This window comes from Pelophylax lessonae (genome assembly GCF_965119305.1).
Source record: "Pelophylax lessonae genome assembly, chromosome: 2".
Classification (NCBI taxonomy): Eukaryota; Metazoa; Chordata; class Amphibia; order Anura; family Ranidae; genus Pelophylax; species Pelophylax lessonae.
In genome coordinates, this window is record NC_138769.1 from 199,678,181 (window position 1) to 199,701,456 (window position 23,276).

The window sequence follows — 23,276 nt, forward strand, 5'->3', positions numbered from 1 at the left end:
TCTGTGGTGTTTGCACATTGATGGGAGTCATCTGAGGTGCAAGGTATATAAGAAGGATGCATAGTAAAGTAAAGGATGGTTTGAGGTAAAATTAAATAAACATCCTTGAATGCAGTACTGAAAGTTTAAAAAGTAAGGACTTGATGGAGAGATGTTAATACATCTTTTCAAGTCCATGCTTACGTTTTGTAGAAGGTATTGGTATGGTGTTGCAGCATGTTACCTCCAGGTCCTGTCCTCCTGCGATCCGGGAGAGACTGAGGATCTGGAGGTGTTCCCCGGCCTTTTAAAGGCTGTCGCACATGCGCAGTGATGCGCTGTGTGACGCCTATGGGCGGTGTCCGTGGTCTGACGTGAGATGCGTCTGCACGCGGCAGATGCGGCATCCCTTGTAGCCGTGCGGACGTGCCCCTGCGGCCGCCGACACGGAGGAAAGCCAAAAAATCCCAAGGGGGATAGTGGAGGGTGCAGGACCGACCGATTGGCTTAAAAATGCCCCGATCCAAAAGGGGAATCGGGGCTTTCCGTGCCGGGAGTTCCTGGAGTGCAGGAAATAAGCAAAAGAAGTGGATGAACAGTGTCATGGCAGTATATGTACAGACGTGTAAATACCAATTAAGTACATATGAAGAGGATTAATTGAATAAACAAGATATAATATATATTGATATATATAAAGTTGCAGCAATAATAATCATGGGATACATATAAATAGGTGCAACTTTTCTAGGAATATAATTGGGTTTCTTATACCTTTTAAAAGGGAAGGCTAAAAAAAGCATACCTGTTAAATATTGCTTTCCCATTGCTTTAAATATTTTCCACAGACGTTTTCTGTTAAATCACCATCTAAATCATTTTTTCTGTGTTTTTCTATGTAGTCGTGCGACTGCAAAGTTTTGTGTAGTCCATGTGTTGATTCCGGCCGAAATCACTATTGAATTCCATAGTGCGTCAGCGTCATCTGCTGGAGTTCATGCCTACTAGCCACAACAACTTTAGAGAAAGGGGATAGAGTCAGAGCTTTACAGTTTTGTGACCACATAGGAACACTAAAGAACATGTATTTAGGTGGTAATTTAGTAGAAAATGTCTGTGAAGAGTATAAAAGCAATGGGGACCCAGCATTTACAGGTATGTTGTTGTGTAGCCTTCCCTTCCACAATAAGTAAAGTCTGTATTTAAACTTGTACCTACAAGTAAACTTGCAATCAAGCTTACCTGTAGGTACAATAAATATCTCCTAAATGTGTACAGGGAGTGATGTCATCGCGGCCCCCTGCCATTCAAACAGCTGGAGCCTGCAAACCCAGAAGGAAGTCTGGGTGAAATGGAAGCGCTGGGGGAGCCATAACAGCGCTGCACTGGAGGGCTCTGCTTGCAGGTAAGTCTGTGATAATGTGCTAGTATGCAGAGCATACTAGCAAATTGCGTCAAAAACCTGCAGGGGACCCATTTATTTATTTTTTGGGGTTTACTTCCGCTTTAAGGCTTAGTTTACACGGGTGGCAAAGGGGCTGTAAAAACAGGAGGTTGATCTGCATTTTTTCCATCCCTTGACTGCCCACCTGAAACTTACCATAGCAACTGGAGGAGGTTGTACACATGCTGCAGCCATGATGCTTCGCTTCACGCCAGTGGCATGTCATCCATTGAAGTCAAAGTGACCAAGCCACAACCACGAGCCAAACGCTGATCGGCCGGTGATTTTGAATCAGTATTTCAATTCAAAATCTCCCTTCGCCCCAAGGACAGTAAAATGGAATTCAGAAGGTCGCAGAATTGCTTTACTGAATGCCCGAAAGCTGCTGCTCTATCACCCTCTTAACCACTTGCCGACCGCCGCACGACTATTTACGGCGACGGTCAGCCCCTCACAGGCAAAGTGACGTAGGACTACGTCGCTCATCTGTGAGGCTCTAGGGAGCGAGCGCGCGTCGCCGGAGGCGCGCTCCCACCCCCGCTTGTTCTCTAAGCAGTTCCCTAACCCAATGTCCACCGGTCACTCGCGATCTTCCCGTGGAAAGGGAGAAAGGCAGGCGGCTAATGTAAACAAAGCCGCCTGTCATTCTCCCCTGTGTAAGAACAGAGATCATACGGTCCTGCTATGTAGGATTGTATGTCTCTGTTGTTAAACCACTAGCCACACCCCTTTACAGTTAGAAGTACGCCCCTAGGGACACACTTAACCCCTTGATCACCAATAAAGTTAACCCCTTCCCTGCCAGTGTCATTTTTACAGTAACAGTGCATATGTATAGCACTGATTACTGTAGTAATGTCACTGGTAACCCCAAAAGTGTCAAAAATGTCAGTCAAGGGTCCGATCTGTCCGCCGCAATGTCGCAGTCCTGCAAGAAAAATCACAGATCGCCGCCATTACTCGTTAAAAAAAAACACCAAAAATGACAGAAATCTTTTCCTTAATAAACGCAATAACTTTTGCGCAAACCAATCAAAATACGCTTATTGCGATTTTTTACCAAACATATGTAGCAGAAAACAAATTGGCCAAAAATGTTAAAAAAATTAGATTTTTACTTTTTTTTTTTTTTGTTATTTTTTCAAAATTTATGCTCTTTTTTTGTTTATAGCGCAAAAAGTAAAAATCGCACAGGTGATCAAATACCACCAAAAGAAAGCTCTGTTTGTGGGAAAAAAAGGACGTCAGTTTCATTTGGGTACAGCGTCGCACGACCGCGCAATTGTCCGTTAAATTCACGCAGTGCCGAATCGCAAAAAAGGGCCTGGTCAGGAAGGGGTAAAATCTTCCGGGGCTTAAGTGGTTAAAAGCCATCTACCAGGGATTGCTTTTAAGAGGGAGAGTAGAGACTGCTGCACATGTAATCAAGGCTTAAAGGATAAGTTCACCTTTTGTATATTCAGGGTGTAACATGTTACAAATGGACCGGCCCCCACACCCCTGCTCCCCCAATCTGACAGCTAGCGGGAATCTTCTCACACCCCGCTAGCTGTCACAAAAAAAAAAAAAATGTGGCCGAGCAATTCTCTGCCACTAGGCCGCATTACTCATTTACAAGTGTCCTGTGAATGGAAAGCTACAAGGTCCAGCAGCCTTTGTGGCTGTCAGCTTGTAGTTTTCATTGAACAACCAGGGCGCTGTGGTAGTTCATTGAGTCTTCCTGTCAGAATGTATCGGCTTCCTCGTAGGAGGTACGAGCAATACACTGACAGATCAGGAGACCTGCATGGCATCAGCGATCTGCTGGTTGCTCCTGCAACAAAAAATAATAAATGCACGTTTTTTTACCTGCAAAAAAATTTTCATTTTTTTTTTTCTCTAAAGTGAACTTATCCTTTAAGACACAAAGTAGTACTAATGGTTTTTCTTTATAGTAGCCTTGTCCACAAATGTTCTTTGTGCTGGCTGTTAGAAATTAACTATAGCATTGAGAATACCACTAAGATATCCAGTTTGCTAGCTTCGATTTCCTTTATTTGACAAGGTTCTCTAGTCTGTCAGATGTTAAGGGTAAAGGTCAGTTCTCTAAAAGTTGTATTTGTAAGGTCCTGGGAAAATCCAGCTGGGTTCAGATGTGGCTCTAAACAACAGATAGAAAGGTTTAACACAACCACAGCAATCCCAAAGCCTGTTTATCTTATTTTAAAAACAGCCGTTAATTAGTTTGTTTGGCCAACCTCTCAAATCATGTTTGACTTCCAGAAATAGCTAAACATTTTACGCCAGATCTATTTTGGTGGTTACGGCTGACCGATAAATCAGACTCTTTAATCTCCTGTTATAAAAGTGAACATGTAAAAATAGCATGCATTTGAGGAAGTGGCATGGAGCCACGGAGTGTGCAAGGAGACGCTCACACAAATATGTTGGATGTTAGCTTTATCACTCCGATAGCACAAACTTTCTTCTTGTACGCTTTCATCAAATACAAATGTAAAGAGGTTTGTGGAAAAAATTGGAACTTCTCTTATTAACATTTCCTCTTGAACTTATTTTGTACTTGGTGAGATTACTATTAATAGACGAAAATGCTGCAGCTGACTGATGCATAAATAATAAAAGTATCCAGAGAACGTCATATCGCTCACTATAGATAGTTTAAAAAAAAAACTATATTGTGGAGGCTGTGCCTATAAAAATAAAGTGAGCAGTAGACAAAAGACCTGTCACCAGTATTGCCTATTTTTTCCCAGCAGTTGGTTTTTTCCCTATTACTGGCTTACCATGCCTTTTTCTGTACTGTCCCTGTGTGGAGGAAACCATCTTGGTAAAAGCACAGGTGGAAGGAAAGAAAATTGTTCAATTCCCCCATCAACAGTCACTGTGAACCCCCACAGCGCTATTGCCTTCTGCTGGCGGGGAACCATCCCTTCCGGCAAAACACAATGATTATTGTTGACGACTTTAGCCGGAGGCACCAATCATTTGGGAAAAACCCAACAGGCTGGTTGCACACAAATTGATTAATAGATCAACCAGGGTGCCCCATGCATGGATCAAAATATGGTCGTTACCTGGTGAAACAGCCGAATTTTGATCCATGTACGTATGGCCGGTGTTCCGTGAAAAAACCATACCCGTGAGAAAACCATACCCTCGTCACTTCCGGGGCACCTACGGAGGGTATGGATTTCTCACGATACTTACACTTGCCGCGATTACATTAAAACAGCTCCTCTGCAACATAAATCATCTCCGCTCCTTCCCCTCTCACTTCCCTGCTCTCGCCTAATAAATATAAAAGCGCATCACGGAGCCGAGATCTCCGTCATTTCGAATTCATACACCCGCCGCCGCTTTTATATTTACTAGCCGACATCAGGGAGGTGACAGGGATAGCAGAGGAGATGATTGATGTTGCAGCCGAACTGTTTTTATGTAACCGCCGCAAGTATGACATTACACACAATACCGTGATTATTTCATTCCCTCCGAGCATGCGCACTCCTTAACTTCACAGCTGTTCAATGGTGTTTTCGGGGCTCTGAGCATGCGCACTGTTACGCTGCTCAGCTGTTTCGGACAGGAAGTGACGAGGGTATGGAAATCTAACGAGGTATAGATTTCTAACGTTACACCGGCTTTACACTGCAGTTATCCATTTGACCTTTACCCCCTTTATGACCAGGCTACTTTTTGCTTTTGGCACTGACAATTGCGCGGTCATTCAACGCTGTACACAAATTAAATTTATATATTTTTTTTCCCACAAAGAGAGCTTTCTTTTGGTGATATTTGATCACCACTGGGTTTTTCACTATAAACGAAAAAAAAAAAAAAAAACGATAATAAAAAAAAAAAAAACACTCCTCTCCATTGAAATGAATGGAAAAGCGCCTCAAAAGTGCTTGTAAAGCATTTCAAAAGTGCCGCAAAAGCGCTCAGCATTTTATGGGCAGTTTTCAAGCCCTCAGTGTGAAAGGCCTCTTAAAAAATTGTGGCCAAAATATATTCTGGTACATGTCTTTGGTAAAAAAAAAAGTGGATATATTGATTGGTTTGCGTGAAAGTTATAGCGTCTGCAAACTTTGGGATATATAATGGTATTTTGTTTTTTTAAACTAGTAATAGCGGTGATCAGTGACTGACCTCACCAGTGACATTATTACAGTGATCAATGCTAATAATATGCACTGACACTGTACTATTGACACGGGGCAGGAAGGGGTTAACATGTAGTCTGATGGAGGTGTTAAATGTGTGCCTAACAAGTGTTTATGTGTGTACTGTGTGCTGCTTTTATTGGGGATTTAGAGGTTTTCATTTCCTGCTTAGCAGGGAATGAAAAATCAACTAGATCCCCTGTTACTGAACGCAGCGTTATACTGTTTACACTCACTAAGCTGTGTTCCATGAAGCCCAGAGTAAATCACTAGGTGCCGGCAGTGAGTCACTGGCCGGGACCCAGTGATTGGCATGTGCTTTGACGGATCACAGCACCGCCGGGTGGGAGCGCACATACCCCCTACCAGGAAATGCAGAATGATTTATATGTATGTGTGAATCAGAGTTGTATAAAGTACTCAAAACCCATACTTGAGTAAAAGTACAAGTGCTCGATCAAAAAGTGACTTTAGTAGAAGTGGAAGTGCTCGATCAAAAAGTGACTTGAGTAGAAGTACTAAAGTATTCAACATTTTTTGTACTTAACCACCTAGGCGGTAATCCCGAGCGTGACTCGGGGTGGATTTTTCATTGCAGGAGCGGTAACCCTGAGTCACGCTCGGGGTGGATTGCAGAGAGCGCAGCGGTGTTCTCTTACCTTGTCCTGGCGATCCAGCGATGATCTCTCATTGCTGAGATCGCCAGCCGAGAGTCCTGCCGCTCCTCCGTCCACCGTCGGTCTGATCACTTCCTAGTTCCGTTCCCTGCAGCAGCAATGCTGCATGGGAGCGGAACTAGGGAGGGAAATTAAAAAAAAAAAAAAAAAAAGTTGCACAAAACACATTTTATATTATATATATATATATATATATATATATGCATATATATATATATATATATATATATATATATATATATATATACCGGTATATATATATATGCATATATATATATATATATATATATATATATGTGTGTGTGTATATATATATATATATATATATATATATATGCACACACACACATATATATATATATATATATATATATATATATATATATATATATATATATATAAAATTATATTATTGATTCATTTATAATTCATGCGTTATATATTATATTTATATATATATATATATATATATATATATATATATATATATACATATATATATACACACACACACACACATATATCTATATATAATATATAATGCATGAATTATAATCTAATCAATAATATAATTTTATTATATATATTATATATTAAATAATAAAATAATATTATTGATTCGATTATAATTCACGCATTTGTGTTTCAAATTTATCACATCTGGGATGTCTACTAGACTCTTGTTTTGGTCAGGTTTAAGTCAGTAATCACTAAGAATTGTAGGCCTATAATACATAACGCCAAATTTCCATGAAAACAATTGTACCGCTTTTGGTATGTAATTCCTGACATAATCATACCGCCAGGGAGGTTAAGTATTGCAAGTAGTTTTTTTTTTTAAATTTTGCTACTCAAGTACTGAAAGTAAAAGTACAAGTACTGTGTTATGTAGTTATTAAAGAAAGAAGTCCAAAGTTTGAACATCATATTGTTTTTTATTATTTCGAATGCAGCTTTTATTTATACATACAGTAGCTTTTATTTTCGTATGCGCTGATAATACACGTTTTGAGCTTCATGAAACCTGCCATCTACTGTTCTGGCAGCGGTAATTTTTATAATAGTAACGAGTAACTATGCAGCACAAAAAAAAAATATCGGAGTAGAAGTATTGAAATCATTGAAAAAATGTAGTGAAGTAAAAGTGGAAGTAGGAGAAAAAAATTCTACTCCAGGAAAGTACAGATACCGCCTTTCGGTACTTAAGTACAGTAGTGAAGTAGTTCTACTTCGTTACTATACATCTCTGTGTGTGATTCTGCACAGCCGCCCCACACTATTGCAGTATATGTACAAGGAACCTCAGGAAAATGAATATACAGCTTTGAGGCACACTGCATTGGAGTACCCAGGCACAATCAAATGCCAGGAACTGCACTGCTACTTTTAAGGAAGAATTCAGGGCAACATATCCTTTTTTCAGGTTGCTGCTTAGGCATTATTAACATTTCTAGATGTTCCCCATTGCAAAGCTTTACTGATTTGATTTCACTGTAAAGTTAACTACAAGCAAACGTCTACATGGACATACTGTGAATTGTTTTACCCGTTTAAAGATTTAAAATTCTGTCCAGCCGCTTTTGTGTTTCTTACAACTCTTCCAGACAGCACGGCTGGTAGAGTAACACCACTTTCAATGTTAGAACTAAGAAATATTAGGGCTATTGATTACATCATATCAGGTCATTGAGTATTTTATTGGTCACTTGCGTATACCCTATATCCATCTGATCTATAGCTATATATAGGACTATCGATTACATCATATCAGGTCATTGAGTATCTTATCGGTCACTTGCATATACCCTACTATATCCATATCCGTTCCCGCATTGCATACTGTATATGTGAACTGGCACTAAAAAGACATCCTTAACAATCAGCACCTGCTCTTTACTGTGTATGTAACATAACGATTTCTCCATATAAGGCTTCTTTCACACGGTCTGCCTCCGTAGGTGGATCCATGCTGCTCAGCAGGGGGATCGATACACTGATCCCCACTGAGCAGGCAGGTGACAGCTCCCTCTCCGCGCTGTGTGTGGAGATGGAGGTGTCAGAGCCCCGCTGCTCTCTATGGGGGAATGGGATGAGAGCAGACCGCCTGCCCGCTCTCATCCGATCCCACCCCCTGGAAGGATGGAAAATAGGGTTTCCATCCGTCCGGATTTCACGGACAGGATCGGATGCGGATGGCAGTGGGTGTCAGCGGACATGTCTCCGCTGACATCCGCTGCCCCATAGGGATGTATGGAGGATCCGATTAGATCCGCCTAAAAAACTGACAGGCGGATCTGATCGGATTCGCTCGTGTGAAAGGGGCCTTATTGTTCAGTGAAAAATGAATTGATCAATGTTCATATTCCATCAGAGGATCATATCATATGAATTAGATAATTTGTTCAATGTATAAACAAATATTTCCTAGAAATTTAAAAATCTGCCTTGATAGAAAAAAAAAAAAAAAAAAAACCTAATTAAAAACATTGCTTATTTTATTTGCTGTGCCAAATACTTGTCATTTGAAATGATCAAATTAATGATAGTTTGTTTATCATTACTTGTATGGCTGTTTAATGCATGTTTCTAACCAGTCTGTATTTTCTCTTCTCTCCAGAATAACAAAGCCTTTAACGTTTGCGGACTGTGTTGGCAATGAACTACCTTTAGGATGGGAAATTGTTTATGATACACAAATAGGTGTATACTATATGGACCATATTAACCGTAAGTGTCCACAGCATTTCTGCTGATTCTTTTATTGAGTCTTTAGATGAAGAAGGTTAATGGAGACTTTGGAAAGCAATGTCCCCATGTAATTATTGTTCCCTTTTGCACTTTGAACTGTAAATGAAAACCTGGTAACATCAGCTTGGGTGGCCTAACTTTTAAAGAAATAGATTATGAAAGTCTAAACCCTTGTAGCTTAATGATACCTAAGGCTTAATATGTCCTGTTTGATCCATCAGTCTCAGACAAGCTTAGACAATGGAAAATGATTTATTATTAATTACAGTTATCACATATCCCGATGTTGCTTGAGGTAGGGTCAAATAATTCCAGTTTGAGGCATTTATACACTGGTCAGGGTTTATTACATGAGATAAAATAATAAAAATGCCTAATTTAAAGTGGTATTAAACCCAAAACCAAACATCTATTATATTGCAGCTTACCAATCATTGAATGTGGTGTCTGCATTCGTTTTCTTTTCTTTGGGGTTTTCCTCTCTGTTTTCACCTTGTCATCTGGCGGTAACACACGTCCTGTATTAATGAGACGCAACTCTGGATGAATGAGAACAGGAGGCACAGTAGACAGCAGCATTTTTAGTCTAGGGGAAGTGTTAAATGTATTAGATGATTTAGATAAAATTGAAACCAAACTTCAGCTCACACTTTATAATCAGTTACAGCAAACAGTTTTTCCTTGCCCCTGCCATTGTTAAAGCGGAGTTCCGGCCTCAAAAATGACTTTGGGCCATCCACTTGCTGACAACCTGAAAAATAAATGGATAGTCCTGTTTTTTTTCTTTTTTTCACTTACCTTGTTTTTGAAGAAAAACGGAAAATTTATATCAAATACTTACCGTAATTTTCCTTTCCTGATGGACTCCATGGCAGCATACGTATCGGGTTTGGCCCCGCCTCCAAACCTACCCATAGGACCTCACTCCCATAAATCTTTGCTCCTGTTCAGCACACGTGTTCTGTAACTATCCTCCACAGAAATCCGGGAGGGAACTCCTGCTGCCATGGAGTCCATCAGGAAAGGAAAATTACGGTAAGTATTTGATATAAATTTTCCGTTTTCCTGACAGACTCCATGGCAGCATACGTATCGGGAAATAACTCGCCGTACACACAGGGTGGGCAGGTGCTGAACAGAAAAGTTTTAATGCATTTTGTCAAACAGACAGGACTTGCAAACCAAAATTCACAGAAGAAAGAGCCGCTGGCTCAACACAGTAATGGGATAAGAAAGTGTTAATAGAGGACCACGATGCTGCTCTGCAAATGACTTCAGGAGCCACATGTCTGGATACTGCCCAGGAGGTAGAGATGCTCCGCGTCGAATGAGCTGTAACTACTGCTGGAGGGGTCAAGCCCTTAGCCCTATAAGCCCACTGGATGGTCTGGATGATCCAAGAGGAAATGGATCTCGTCGAGGCTCTTGAACCTTTGTTTTTTCCATAAAAGGTAACGAAAAGATGTTCTGATTTTCTGAAAGAGGAAGTGGCATTTAAATATCTCTTAATACACTCTCCAACATCCAGCGGATGAACCGAAGATTCTTCCTCTTCCTGTCTAAAGGTTGGTAATACTGTTTCTATGTTTTCATGGAAGACAGAGGTCCTTTTTGGTCTCGCATCCAGCATGGGGATGAGCACCACTCTGTCAGGAAAAAAGGTTAAGAAAGGCTCTTGTGTCCCAAAGGACCCAATTTCCGACACTCTTTTTGCTGAGGTTATAGCCACCAGAAACACTGTTATCAGTGTAAGCTCTCTTATGGTCAAAGAATCAAACATGTCTTGAATTTGACTCGCCAGGAAATCCAGAACTAGTGGCAGATCCCACTTGGGAAACCTGGGTTTTCTCTGAGGTCTGATTCTCACTGCCCCTTGGAAGAACTGACGAATTAGGGCATGAGTGGCCCAGGAGATCCCTGTAAAAGCAGAAATAGCCGAGACCTGGACTCTGAGCGAACTCACTGATAGAGGCAAATCCAGTCCTGATTGGAGAAAGCTCAATACATCCTGGATCTTAATTGAAGATTGAGGATCAGGCCTTGTATTCAGTTGTGCAGAAAATTTTTCCCAGATTCTCTGATACACCCTGTTCGTTGAGCTTCTTCTAGCACTAAGTAGTGTCGAGATTGCCGTTTCTGGACAGCCTAAAGCCTGTAACCTCCTCCTCTCAACATCCAGACCTTGAGATGTAAACGGTCTGGGCATGGATGGAGTACAGACCCCTGGGACAACAGGTCCGGTCTGAAGGGTAGCGGGATTGGATCTTGGACACTGAGTAGCGTCAGAAGGGGAAACCATGGCCTGTTCGGCCAGAAGGGAATCACCGCCACTACCTCCACTGGCTCCGACCTGAGTCTCCGAAGGAACTGCAACACAATCGGAATTGGTGGGAAGGCGTATGCCCTGTGGAATCTCCACTGATCCGAGAGTGCATCTATCCCTGATGCTTGTGGATCTCTGAATCTTGAGTAGTACTTCGGCAGTTTGTGATTGCAGGGGGAGGCGAAGAGATCTACCTCTGGAGAAAACCCCAATGTTAGGATCCAGTCGAACGTTTCCTTGTGAAGGGACCACTCGTTGTTGTCCAGATCCACTCTGGACAAGAAGTCTGCTTTGACATTCTGGACTCCTGGAACATAAACCGCTGAAAGATTCGAGAGATTTTTCTGTGCCCAGGACATAATCGGCTCCACTTCCCTCAATAGGGACCAGCTGCGTGTACCCCCTTGTTTCCTGATGTATGCCACTGCTGAGGTGTTGTCCAGGCGCAGCATGACAGGTTGGTCTTTGTCAGGTGAGCAAATGCTCGAAGAGCTTGGAATGCTGCTCGGAGTTCTAGTATGTTGGATACTATTCCTCGAGTGGAAAACTCCCACCTGCCCTGTGCCACCTCCGACAGACAGTGGGCACCCCAGCCTATGTTGCTGGCGTCCGAGGTAACCACTACCCACGGAGCTGGTTTCAGAGAGTGGCAGTTCAGCAGGTGGTCTCTGCATAGCCACCAAGGAAGACTCGCTCTCATTGAAGGGGTTAGGAAGATGCGTTGATCCAGATGCCACGTATCCCATTGCTGAAGGAATCCCTTCTGAAAGGGTCTCATCCTCCACAGGGCCCACTTCACCATGGGGACTACTGCGACCATAGTCCCGATCACCTTCAGACATTGACGTGCCTGAAGATGAGAGGATGAGAGGGCAAAGCGAATCCTGTCTCGGAGAGTCCCTATCTTTTCCTCTGGAAGAGAGATAGTCGCCTTCTCTGTGTCGAACAGAGCGCCCAAGTAGATCAGGGACTGAGTTGGAATCAGGTGACTCTTCTCCTTGTTGAGTAACCAACCAAACTTCTGGAGAGTGGACACGACCTGCTCCAGATGAACTAATAGTTGGTCTCTGTCTTGGGACAACAGGAGTAGATCGTCCAAATAGTGGTGAAGACGGATACCTTTCAATCTCAGTAGGGCTACCACGGCCAATAAGATTTTTGAAAAGGTCCGTGGAGATGTTGAGAGCCCGAATGGGAGACAGATAAACTGAAGATGTAATCCTCCCACTTCGAACCGGAGAAACCTTTGAAAATCTTCGTCCACAGGGACATGAAAGTAGGCGTCTTTCAAGTCGATGGACACCATCCAATCTGCCGGCTGGACTGACTGCTGTATGGACAACAGGGTCTCCATTTTGAACCTTTCTTTTTTTATGAATTTGTTCAAGAAGGTCAAATCTATTACTGGTCTCCATGATCCGTTCTTCTTTTGGACCAGAAAGAGCGGAGAATATATTCCTTGGCCTCGCTCTGACTCTGGAACGGAGATGACAGCCCCTTGAGCAATGAGAGCTTCGACGTAAGAAAACAAAATCTGACGCCTTTCTTCTAGACATGGTATGGCAGTAGGCAGGAACCTTGAGCCTGGCCTCTCCTTGAAGACCCACTTGTGGCCTGAAGACACCGTCCTGACGGCCCAGGGGTCCTGAATCGAAGCCGCCCAGACATGTCGGAAGGAGCGTAGACGTGCACCCACCCGACATGTCTGAGCGGGCCCACCTTCAAAAGGACTTAGTGGGCTCGCGGTCCCCAGAGGAGACATTCTTTGTCGTCTTCCTGGAAGACTGTCTGGATCTCCAGTTCCGGTTGAACTCCCGACCAGGTCTATAAGAACGAGCTTCCCTGGCCCGGTCAGGCACAAATTTTCTGGTAGGCTGTCCTTTCTTGACGTTGAACTGGCGCCGATCCTGGGGAAGAAACCCAGACTTACCGCCTGTAGCCCGGGTTATGGCCTCGTCCAGTTTATTCCCGAAAAGGGAGGACCCCTCAAAGGGAATACGGCACCAAACTTGCTTTGATGCCGGATCCGCCACCCAAGGGCGGAGCCAAAGAGCTCTCTTAGCTGTGACCGAGGACAGCATAACTCTTGCCAATAGACGGATCAAGTCTATGGAAGCCTCCCCAAGGAACGACGCGCCCAGCCTAAGCTCCTGGATTGGAGCGCTTCTGGCCACCTCCTCCGAAACAGATCTGACCGATTCGTCTACCACATCAGCCCAAGACTCCATGGCCTTGGATAGAGCAGCCAAAGCCAGGACTGGCTTACAGGCCATACCTGCTGTAAGGTAGATTCTCTTCAAATCAGAGTCCATCCTTCGGTCCAACGGGTCTTTAAATGAGACCGTATCCTCTAAGGGAAGGGTCACGTGCTTGACCAGTCTCATGACTGCTGCGTCAACTAGGGGAGGGGACTCAAGATGTTTCACATCATCCTCTTTGAAGGGGTAAAGTTTAGCCATCTTGGATACTAAGGAATTCTTACGTTCCACCTTTTTCCACTCCTCCAAGATGATTTCACCCAACTCTCCCAGGAAGGGAAAATTAACACGCTCCTTATTGAGCTGTTTAAAGTACTTCTTCTGCTTGGGAGGGGGAACAGCTGACTCCTCCCAATTTAAGGTCTCTCTGACCGCTTTAACCAGGGAAGGCACCAAGGTATATTCAAAACCCAAGCAGGGATCCTCATCTTCAGAGTCGCTACCTGACAAGAGCATCGACTGATGGCTTGTGTGGGCTGACTCGAAATCTTCCTGTACCTGTAGTGCTACAGGGGAGGGGCTTGGGGAAGCCGTTGCAGTGTCTTGAGAACGACTGACACCCAACTCTGCCAAAGAGTCCTTAACCACTCTCTTGACCAAAGCCTCAATGCGCTGATCGGAAGTATCCCTTTCTCCCGCAGCCTGGGAGAAACATCTATCACAGAAAAGCTTCCTCTCCGGGACACTAGCGCCACAGCCTCTGCAACCTGCTTTGTCAGGTCTCCGTGCGTGGCTGGCTGAAGTAGATGATTTTTGATGATGTGAGCCCGAACGGGACTTTCCTGTAGAGTGCCGGTGGCGAGAGCTTGAGCGTCTTTCACTTCTTTGAGAAGAGTGCCTAGTCTCTGAACGAGGAGGGCTGTGAACAAGAGAAAAAACAGAAAAAAACAGACAGGAAGCTAGGAACACTTGAGTTCCTACCCCCACCCCCTATAACCCACAGCCCCACTAAGAAGCCCCAAATACCTGTTAGGGGCGGGCTGACCACCGGAGGGCAAAGTAGCTTCCATTCTGATGCTGACCTACAAGAATGAGCCGGACAGCAATGTCAGAAAACCAGCAAAAGAGGAGGGGGGGGGAGGCTCCCAAACTGGGGCCAGTACTCACCAAGAACCAGAGGTTAGCAGGCAGAGCGGCAACGAACAGCAGGCGTCCAAAAACCGATCAGATGCGGAGTATGGAACACCCAGTATCAGCAGTGTGTATAAACACAACACTGCTGACAGTTCTGGGGTTTAAATATGGCGCCTGGTGACGTCATCAGCGCTCGCCGCCGACGCCAACTCACTGCGCATGCGCCGCGCTCTTACTGCGCACGCGCGAGAACCAAGCCTCGTTCTGGAGGCGCCGCACATGCGCAGTAGTGCACCGCACCGGCGGCCGGTCAGGAAGTGAACCGCTGACCGGCCCCGGACCACTAGCCACCAGGGAAGGCAGGAAAGACCAGGTAAGAGAAGAAACATATAAACAAAGGCAAATATAAGCATATAACATAGCTGCCATGGAGTGTACTCACGAACCGCAGACCACCAGGGATGGATGCACACCGGACTTATCTCTTTCAAGGGTACCGGCCACCCGCAGCAGCTGGGCTTTTTGGCCAAGGCTGCTACATCTTCGCCCCTCCTCCATACCCCGCAGCAGCTGGGGCTTATTGGAGAGCTCCATACCCGACAGGTAGAGCCATCCATCACCCGGAATCCATCTTCAGGTAGGATATCAGGTAATCCTTTGGAGGACAAAAAAAGAACACGTGTGCTGAACAGGAGCAAAGATTTATGGGAGTGAGGTCCTATGGGTAGGTTTGGAGGCGGAGCCAAACCCGATACGTATGCTGCCATGGAGTCTGTCAGGAAATATACTTACCTTCCTTCCTCTTCCTCCCTCTGCGGCCGCGGCCTGGACCGTCACTTCCTGCTTGAGATGACTCCTGGAAGATGAACGTTATCGCTCCTAGGAGTCAATGCGCTTGCACCGGCCCCGCTCATCACTTCCGGTGCAGGCGCGTCATTCCCTGCTCAACAGCTTCTGGGCATGCGCCTGCCCCGGAAGTGACGAGCGGGGCCGGTGCAGGGCATTCTGGGATGAAGAAGACACAGAACAGGACACGGAAGAGGACGCCCTGGCTTCAGCTGCCCACACCTGAGATGGCAGCGCTGTACAAGAAATTTTCAAGGTAAGTATTTCTTCTAAAAGGTAAGTGCAACCTGGGACAGTTCAGAGGCTATCCATTGTGGAATGCACTAGCCCTGACTGTCCTGGGGGTATCTTTTTCTAAAAAACTTTTCAGAGGCCGGAACTCCGCTTTAAATGATTTGTCTCATCCCCGTAAACTGATACATTCTGCTGGAGAGCTTGTTTTTTTTAAAAAAACAACAGACTTGCTAGCTGGAGGAAAACAGAAGAAGGAAAGCCTAAAAAAAGAAAACAAATGCAGCCGTAGCATCTAAGAATTGATAAGCTGCAATATAAAAAAATATTTGCTTTTGGGTTTAATACTTCTTTAAGAAAAATACCATAAAGTGTTACACATGCATTATGCCATGCTTGCTGCATTCTGAAAAATGCACGTTTTGCATATTGTTTGCATGCTGTACCATAAAAACAACAATACAAAATTAGCATTGCTCTGTCTATACTGTTTGGGTTTCTTTTACGAAAATGCAGACAAAGTTCAAAAATAAATGAGTCTTAAATGAATGTTTTTTTTCAAAAAGAAGAACAAGAGGGAATCATGTTTATACTGAATCTCAAATCCATTTCAGACCAAGCAAGCATTTATTATAGTGCATCTTATCAATTCCTAAACATGGTGGCTGCATTATATTTATTTTCACATGTTCACCTGGTGATCTGATCAGTAATTCTATTGTTTTTCATCAGAACATGCTGTTCTGCAGATGTAGCATTTAGAAGGTTGAGGCAAACCATTTAACACCAGCAGGGGTGCTTACAATGGCTAGCTTTTACTTATTTACGTAAAACGTTTATCCAAAAAGGAACATAACTGTTTCTGTAATTGTAACCTAAAAAAGAAAATGAATGGAGCCACCACATCTAATGATTGGTTATCTGCGTTATGTAAACCTTTTGGTTTGGGACTTAATACCGGTTTAAAGGCTTAAAAGCTCCCCATAACTTTGATAGTAACTCTGATAGAGAATAATTAAATATTCTATCATTCCTACTTGGCTGCCACTCTATGATTCCACTCATGATTGTTTGCAGGTTGGGATAGTACATAAATACATAAAAACGGTCTTTATTTGTATTCCTGCCTTCATGGAGCCACTAGGTGGTGCATATTTCACAAATAGAAAGTATTTTTTCAGCAGAGATACTAGGGATGCGGGCATTGACATAATCCCTTGCCTTGCCTTCCCCTCCCATAAGAGAGGCTGTGATGTATATGCCAGTCACTGGTTATTGTGGTTTCCTGATTTAAAGGTAAACCTTTTGCCTATTTAGGACTTGGACACATCTCAGCAGGTATAATGAATAGTGGAAGGCCTCATGCACACTTGAGAAAAAAAAAAAAAAATGAAGCTTTTACAGGCAGATGAGTTCTTTTTTCTTTGCCTCTAAACTCCCCTCCATGTAGACCTATGTGTCCGTGCACACTATAGGCGTTTACAGGAGTTTAGAGGTAGCGAGGAGCATTTTGGCAGAAAAAAAAAGCCGGACATGGCTAAACGTGGGAAAACGCATCCAAACGCGCATTTTTAATTAAAATTAATTAGAATAAATTAACCAGTGGACAACTGCCCTTTGGCAGATTTATTGCTGCAGGATGGCTGCTCTATGCTAAATCGTGTATGTGTGTGTATATATATATATATGTGATTCTGCACTTCCAAGTAGAGGGGGCACGCCTCTTCTGCTGTGATTATTCACAGCAGAAGTCGATCAGTGGGTGTCGGCCAACGGATGACCTCCGGCACCCGCTGATCGGTGAGGGAACAGAGCTCTGCATATGTAAACAATCTAGAGCTACGTCCTGTCAGCGGGAATGTGCTGGATTTTGTTTCCCTGCTAAGCAGTGATTAAATCCAGCACATCCCTTAGTGAAAGCAGCACACTCTACACACAATAACACTGGTTAGGCACACATTTAACCCTGTGATTACCCCTGGTGTTAACCCCTTCCCAGCCAGTGTCATTAGTACAGTGACAGTGCATATTTTTAGCATTGGTCACAGTATTAGTGTCACTGGTTCCCACAAAGTGTCAGTTAGTGTCAGATTGTCTGCCGCATCATTACAGTTTTGCTAAGAGTCGCTGATCGCCACCATTACTAGTATAAAAAAAAAATATATAAAAATTCCAGTACATATCGATACATCCCATAGTTTGTAGATGCTATAACTTTTGCAGAAACCTATCAATATACGCTTATTGAGATTTTTTTTTTTTTTTACCAAAAATATGTAGCAGAATACATATTGGCCTAAATTTATGAAGAAGTTTGATTTTTTTAATTTTGTTTATTGGATATGCTTTATAGCAGAAGGTAAAAAGTATTGTTTTTTTTTTTTTTGTTCAAAATGGCTGGTCTTTTTTTGTTTATAGCGCAAAAAATAAAAACCCAGTGGTGATCAAATACCACCAAAAGAAAGCTTTATTTGTGGGGAAAAAAATAACATAAATTTCATTTATGGACAGCGTTGCATGGCCATGCAATTATCAGTTAAAATAACGCAGTGCCGTAGAGCAAAAAATGGGCTGGTCATGGGGGAGGTAAATCTTCTGGAGGTCAAGTGGTTAATATTCTGGTTAATTAAATTAATAAATGCCGAAGCAATTGATGCACCTAAACTTATTTGAAAAAAGGAGGCTAATGCCTCGTACACACGTACCGATCGTCGGCCGAACGATCGGCCGTCTTTTGTCCGAGGGCTGTCGTGTCTGTTGAAAACTGCAAAAGACTGCACACGAATTTTGTCGGCCAACAACAGCCGACTGCAGAAGTGATGTCATGTGATGGTTAACTTTCCTTGTCTTTTTTCTTTTCTGAGCATGCCCAGTCTTGCAAATCTGCTGTCTGTCGGCCGAATTCTGTACTGACTGGCGAACAATCGGCCGTACTGGTGTCGGCATACAAAAATTTTAATGCTTGCACGACAGATTCTGTTCGGCCGAAAGTGCGCTGTCGGAAGCATCATACTTACAAGCCTACAATCGGCCGATCGGTCGTCGGCCGAATCTTTTCGGCCGACAATCTGCACGTGTGTACGGGGCATTAGGGACGTTTTTGCAGCTGCTTTTCTTCAGCCAGGAGAAAAGCATTTAGAAGAGCCCCAGTGTGCATGAAGCCTAATAATACTGGCATGCCCCTCATCCACAGAAGCTGGTTTTGATTGACAGTCTAAAGAATGTGGAAAAATTGCTGCCAATCAGAAATTAGCCAAGCAGATCATAATCAGTTTTTCTCAGATTATAGTCGCCTTTAAAGTATGGCATTTAAAAAAGACAAAGAATTGAAGCCATAATCTTAAAGTGGCCAAATATGAGAAATTTCTTTCCTCTTGATTTCGATACCACACTGTTACTCCCTTAACCACTTGCCTACAGTGCACTTTCACCCCCTTCCTGCCCAGACCGATTTTCAGCTTTCAGCGCTCTCACACTTTGAATGACAATTACTCAGTCATGCAACACTGTACCCATAAAAAATTTGTGTCCTTTTCTTCACACAAATAGAGCTTTCTTTTGATGGTATTTAATCACTACTGGGTTTTTTATTTTTTGTGCTATAAATAAAAAAAGACTGAAAATATTGTGAAAAAACGCATTTTTCTTTGTTTCTGTCATAGAATTTTGCAAATTAGTAATTTTTCTTCACAAATTTTGGCCAAAATTTATACTGCTACCTATCTTTGGTAAAAATAACCCAAGTAAGTGTATATTATTTGGTCTTTGTGAAAGTTATAGAGTCCACAAGCTATGGTGCTATTCATTGAAAATTGATCACACTTGATCACACCTGATGTACTGAAGGCCTATCTCATTTCTTGAGACACTAAAAGGTCAGGAAAGTACAAATACCCCCCAAATGACCCCTTTTTGGAAAGTAGACATTCCAAGGTATTTAATAAGGGGCATGGTGAGTTTCTTGAAGTTGTAATTTTTTCCCACAATTCTTTGCAAAATTAAGATTTTTTTTTTTTTACAAATTGATGTATTAACAGGTTATTTCTCTCACACAACATATGTATACTTGGAACTACACCCCAAAACACATTCTACTACTCCTCCTGAGTATGGCGATACCACATGTGTGAGACTTTTTCACAGCCTGGCCACATACAGAGGCCTAACATCCAAGTAGCACCGTCCGGCATTCTAGGAGCATAAATTACACATATAATTTCCTGACAACCTATCGCACTTTTGAAGGCCCTGGAGCACCAGGACAATTGAAACCCCCATAAAATGACCCCATTTTGGAAAGAAAACACCCCAACGTATAATTTTTGAGGCATAATGAGTCTTTTGAATGTGTCATTTTTTTCCACAAGTTTTTTGGAAAATGTGGAAAGAAAATTAAAATGCATTTTTTTTTCACAAAGTTGTCCATTTATGAAATATTTCCAACACATAGCATGTACATAGCAAAAATTGCACCCCAAAATACATTCTGCTATTCCTCCTGAGTATGGCGATACCACATGTGTAACACTTTTACACAGCCTAGCCACATACAGAGTCCTAACATCCAAGTAGCACTTTACACAAAGTTGTCCATTTATCCACTTTAAGACTGGGCCTATTTTTGACACTTGGTGTTTACAAGCTAAAATCAATTTTTTTGCTAGAAAACTACTTAGAACCCCCAAACATTATATATATTTTTTTTAGAAGAGACCCTAGAGAATAAAATGGAGATCAAAATAGTGTGGGTTTGTGGCGCGCTTCAGAAGTGAAAAAATAAATTATTTATAAAACGATGTGAATATATATATTTAATAATTGGGTAAAACCGTGTTCTTTTTTGCTGGGAGTAGGTGGTCACTTAAAAGTATAAACGTGATTATATATAGTGCAAAATATAAATAAATAAATCCAATATGCCTCTATATTGTGTTGACTATATATGACAAAGTGCTGGGTGCTTGTATTTCTTAAAGATGTCAATAAATAAATAAAAAAAATGTAAATATTTCTTCAGAATCAATCAAAGGTGCTGTGTGCTTTCACTCTTCAATCTAAATATTTATAAATTAATAAAGTGCAGTGTTCATAGTGTCCATATAAAAGAATCCGAAATAAGGTGCAATTCCATTCAATATCTTTAAGACTGGGCCTATTTTTGACACTTGGTGTTTACAAGCTAAAATCAATTTTTTTGCTAGAAAATTACTTAGAACCCCCAAACATTATATATTTTTTTTAGCAGAGACCCTAGAGAATAAAATGGAGATTGTTGTAATATTTTTTATCACACCATATTTGGGCAGCAGTCTTCCAAATGCAATTTTTTTGAAAAATATTCACTTTTTTTAATTAAAATATAAGAAAACAGTAAATTTAGCCCAATTTCCATAATGTGAAAGATAACGTTACGCCGAGTAATTAGATACCCAACATGTCATGCTTCAAAATTGTGCACGCTCACGGAATGGCGCCAAACATTGGTACTTAAAAATCCCCATAGGCAACATTTTAAAAATTTCTACAGGCTACTAGCTTAGAGTTACAGAGGAGGTCTAGGGCTCAAATTATTGCTCTCGCTCTAACGATCGCGGCGATACCTCACATGTGTGGTTTGAACACCGTTTACATATGTGGGCGGGACTTGCGTATGCATTCGCTTCTGCGCGCGAGCTAACGGGGACAGGGCGCTTTCATTTTTTTTTTTCCTATTTATTTTATTTATTATTTTTTATTTTATACAGTTTAAAAAAAAAAATGTTGATCATTTTTATTCCTATTACAAGGAATGTAAACATCCCTTGTAATAGAAATAGGCATGACAGGTCCTCTTTATTGTGAGATCTGGGGTCAAAAAGAACTCACAACTACTCTAAAAAATAAAAAAAATAAAAAAAATTGTTGAAAAAGAAAAAAAAACAAACAAACTGACCCTTTAAACCGGTTGCTAGGCAAAGACTTTTGACGTAGCTCCGGTCCTCCAAGACCATAGAGTCGAGTGAGGGCCATCTTGCCCTCACTCGACTTCCTGTCGCTGAGGATCCGGGACCGGATAGTTTTCCCCGCTGCCGGCGGGTCCGGTAAGCTGGGAAAACGTCTGGGATGCGGCGGGAGGGGGGGGGGCCCTTTCCCCTGCACCGTAAGGGTAATTCCGCAGCGAATCCGCCACTGGGACCACCCTTATCTGAAAGCCAACCGCCCGCCGTTTAAAAAAATACCGGGGTTATGGCAGCTATCTGCTGCCATAACCCCAGTATTTAGCTTTTAATGGCCGACGTATATAGTCGTTAGGCGGTCGGTAAGTGGTTGCATGTATATAGCAAAAATTGCACCCCAAAATACATTGTATAAAGGAAAGTGTACAGGAATAGTCCGAGTCCATCTCCGATCCGCTACTATTAGCGATTTCAAATTCCGAATCGGATTCGGAATTGTATTTGGATACTGATGAGAGCTCCCCGGTGCTCTCATCAGTCATGGAGAGGGCCTGAAGGGCCTCCTCGTTGCTGTACATCCTTTTTGACATGCTGGCTGTGCGACGGGTGACGGTTGACTGCGGATGATCACTGATGGGTGGCAGGTGACTGATAGGTGGCAGGTGACGATGACTGATGGGTTGACAGATGACGATGACTGATGGGTTGACAGATGACGATGACTGATGGGTTGACAGGTGACGATAACTGATAAGGTGACGATGACTGATGGGGTGACAGATGACAATGACTGATGGGGTGACAGGTGACGATGACTGGTGGGGTGACAGATGACGGTCACTGATGGGGTGATAGGTGACGATGATTGATGGGGTGAGAGATGACGATCACTGATGGGGTGACAAGTGACGATGATTGATGGGGTGACAGATGACGATCACTGATGGGGTGACAAGTGGCGATGATTGATGGGGTGACAGGTGACGATGACTGATGGGGTGACGAGTGATAATCACTGATGGGGTGACAGGTGATAATCACTGATGGGGTGACAGGTGACGATGACTGATGGGGTGACAGGTGACGATGACTGATGGGGTGACAGGTGACGGTGATTGATGGGGTGACAGGTGACGGGTGATGGTCACCAATGGGTGACAGGTGACGGGCGATGGTGCACGGCGGTACTGATGGCAGTCTCTGGTGACAGGTGCACTTTAGGCTATGTTCACATGTGAGCGTAGCGATCATGGGCAGAATCACCGCGATTCTGCCCGCGATCCGGAAATCATTGCAAATCGCGGGGCGCCTGTGCGTTGCCCGTGATTTGCAATAGCACCCCAAACGCTGTGCGATGTTGCCGCGATTTCCGCCTGCCGAATCGCGGTAACATTGCGCAAACAACGCATGACGCCCCAAAGAAACTCTTGTACCTTTTTTGGGCGGCATGCGTTGTTTGCGCAATGTTACTGCGATTCGACAGGTGGAAATCACGGCAGCATTGCACAGCGTTTGGGGTGCTATTGCAAATCACGGGCAACGCACAGGCGCCCCGCGATTTGCAATGATTTCCGGATCGCTGGCAGAATCGCGGTGA

General features: G+C 43.0%; 1 protein-coding gene across 1 annotated transcript in view; it reads left to right on the forward strand.

Moving 5' to 3' along the window:
- The window catches only part of WWC3 (WWC family member 3), a 357,513-nt gene that overhangs the window by 146,271 nt on the left and 187,966 nt on the right, over positions 1–23,276 (forward strand). The window contains exon 2 of the mRNA XM_082245434.1: positions 8,881–8,990. Within this exon, the coding sequence (XP_082101560.1) occupies positions 8,881–8,990 (110 nt within the window). The remainder of the gene's footprint in view (positions 1–8,880; positions 8,991–23,276) is intronic.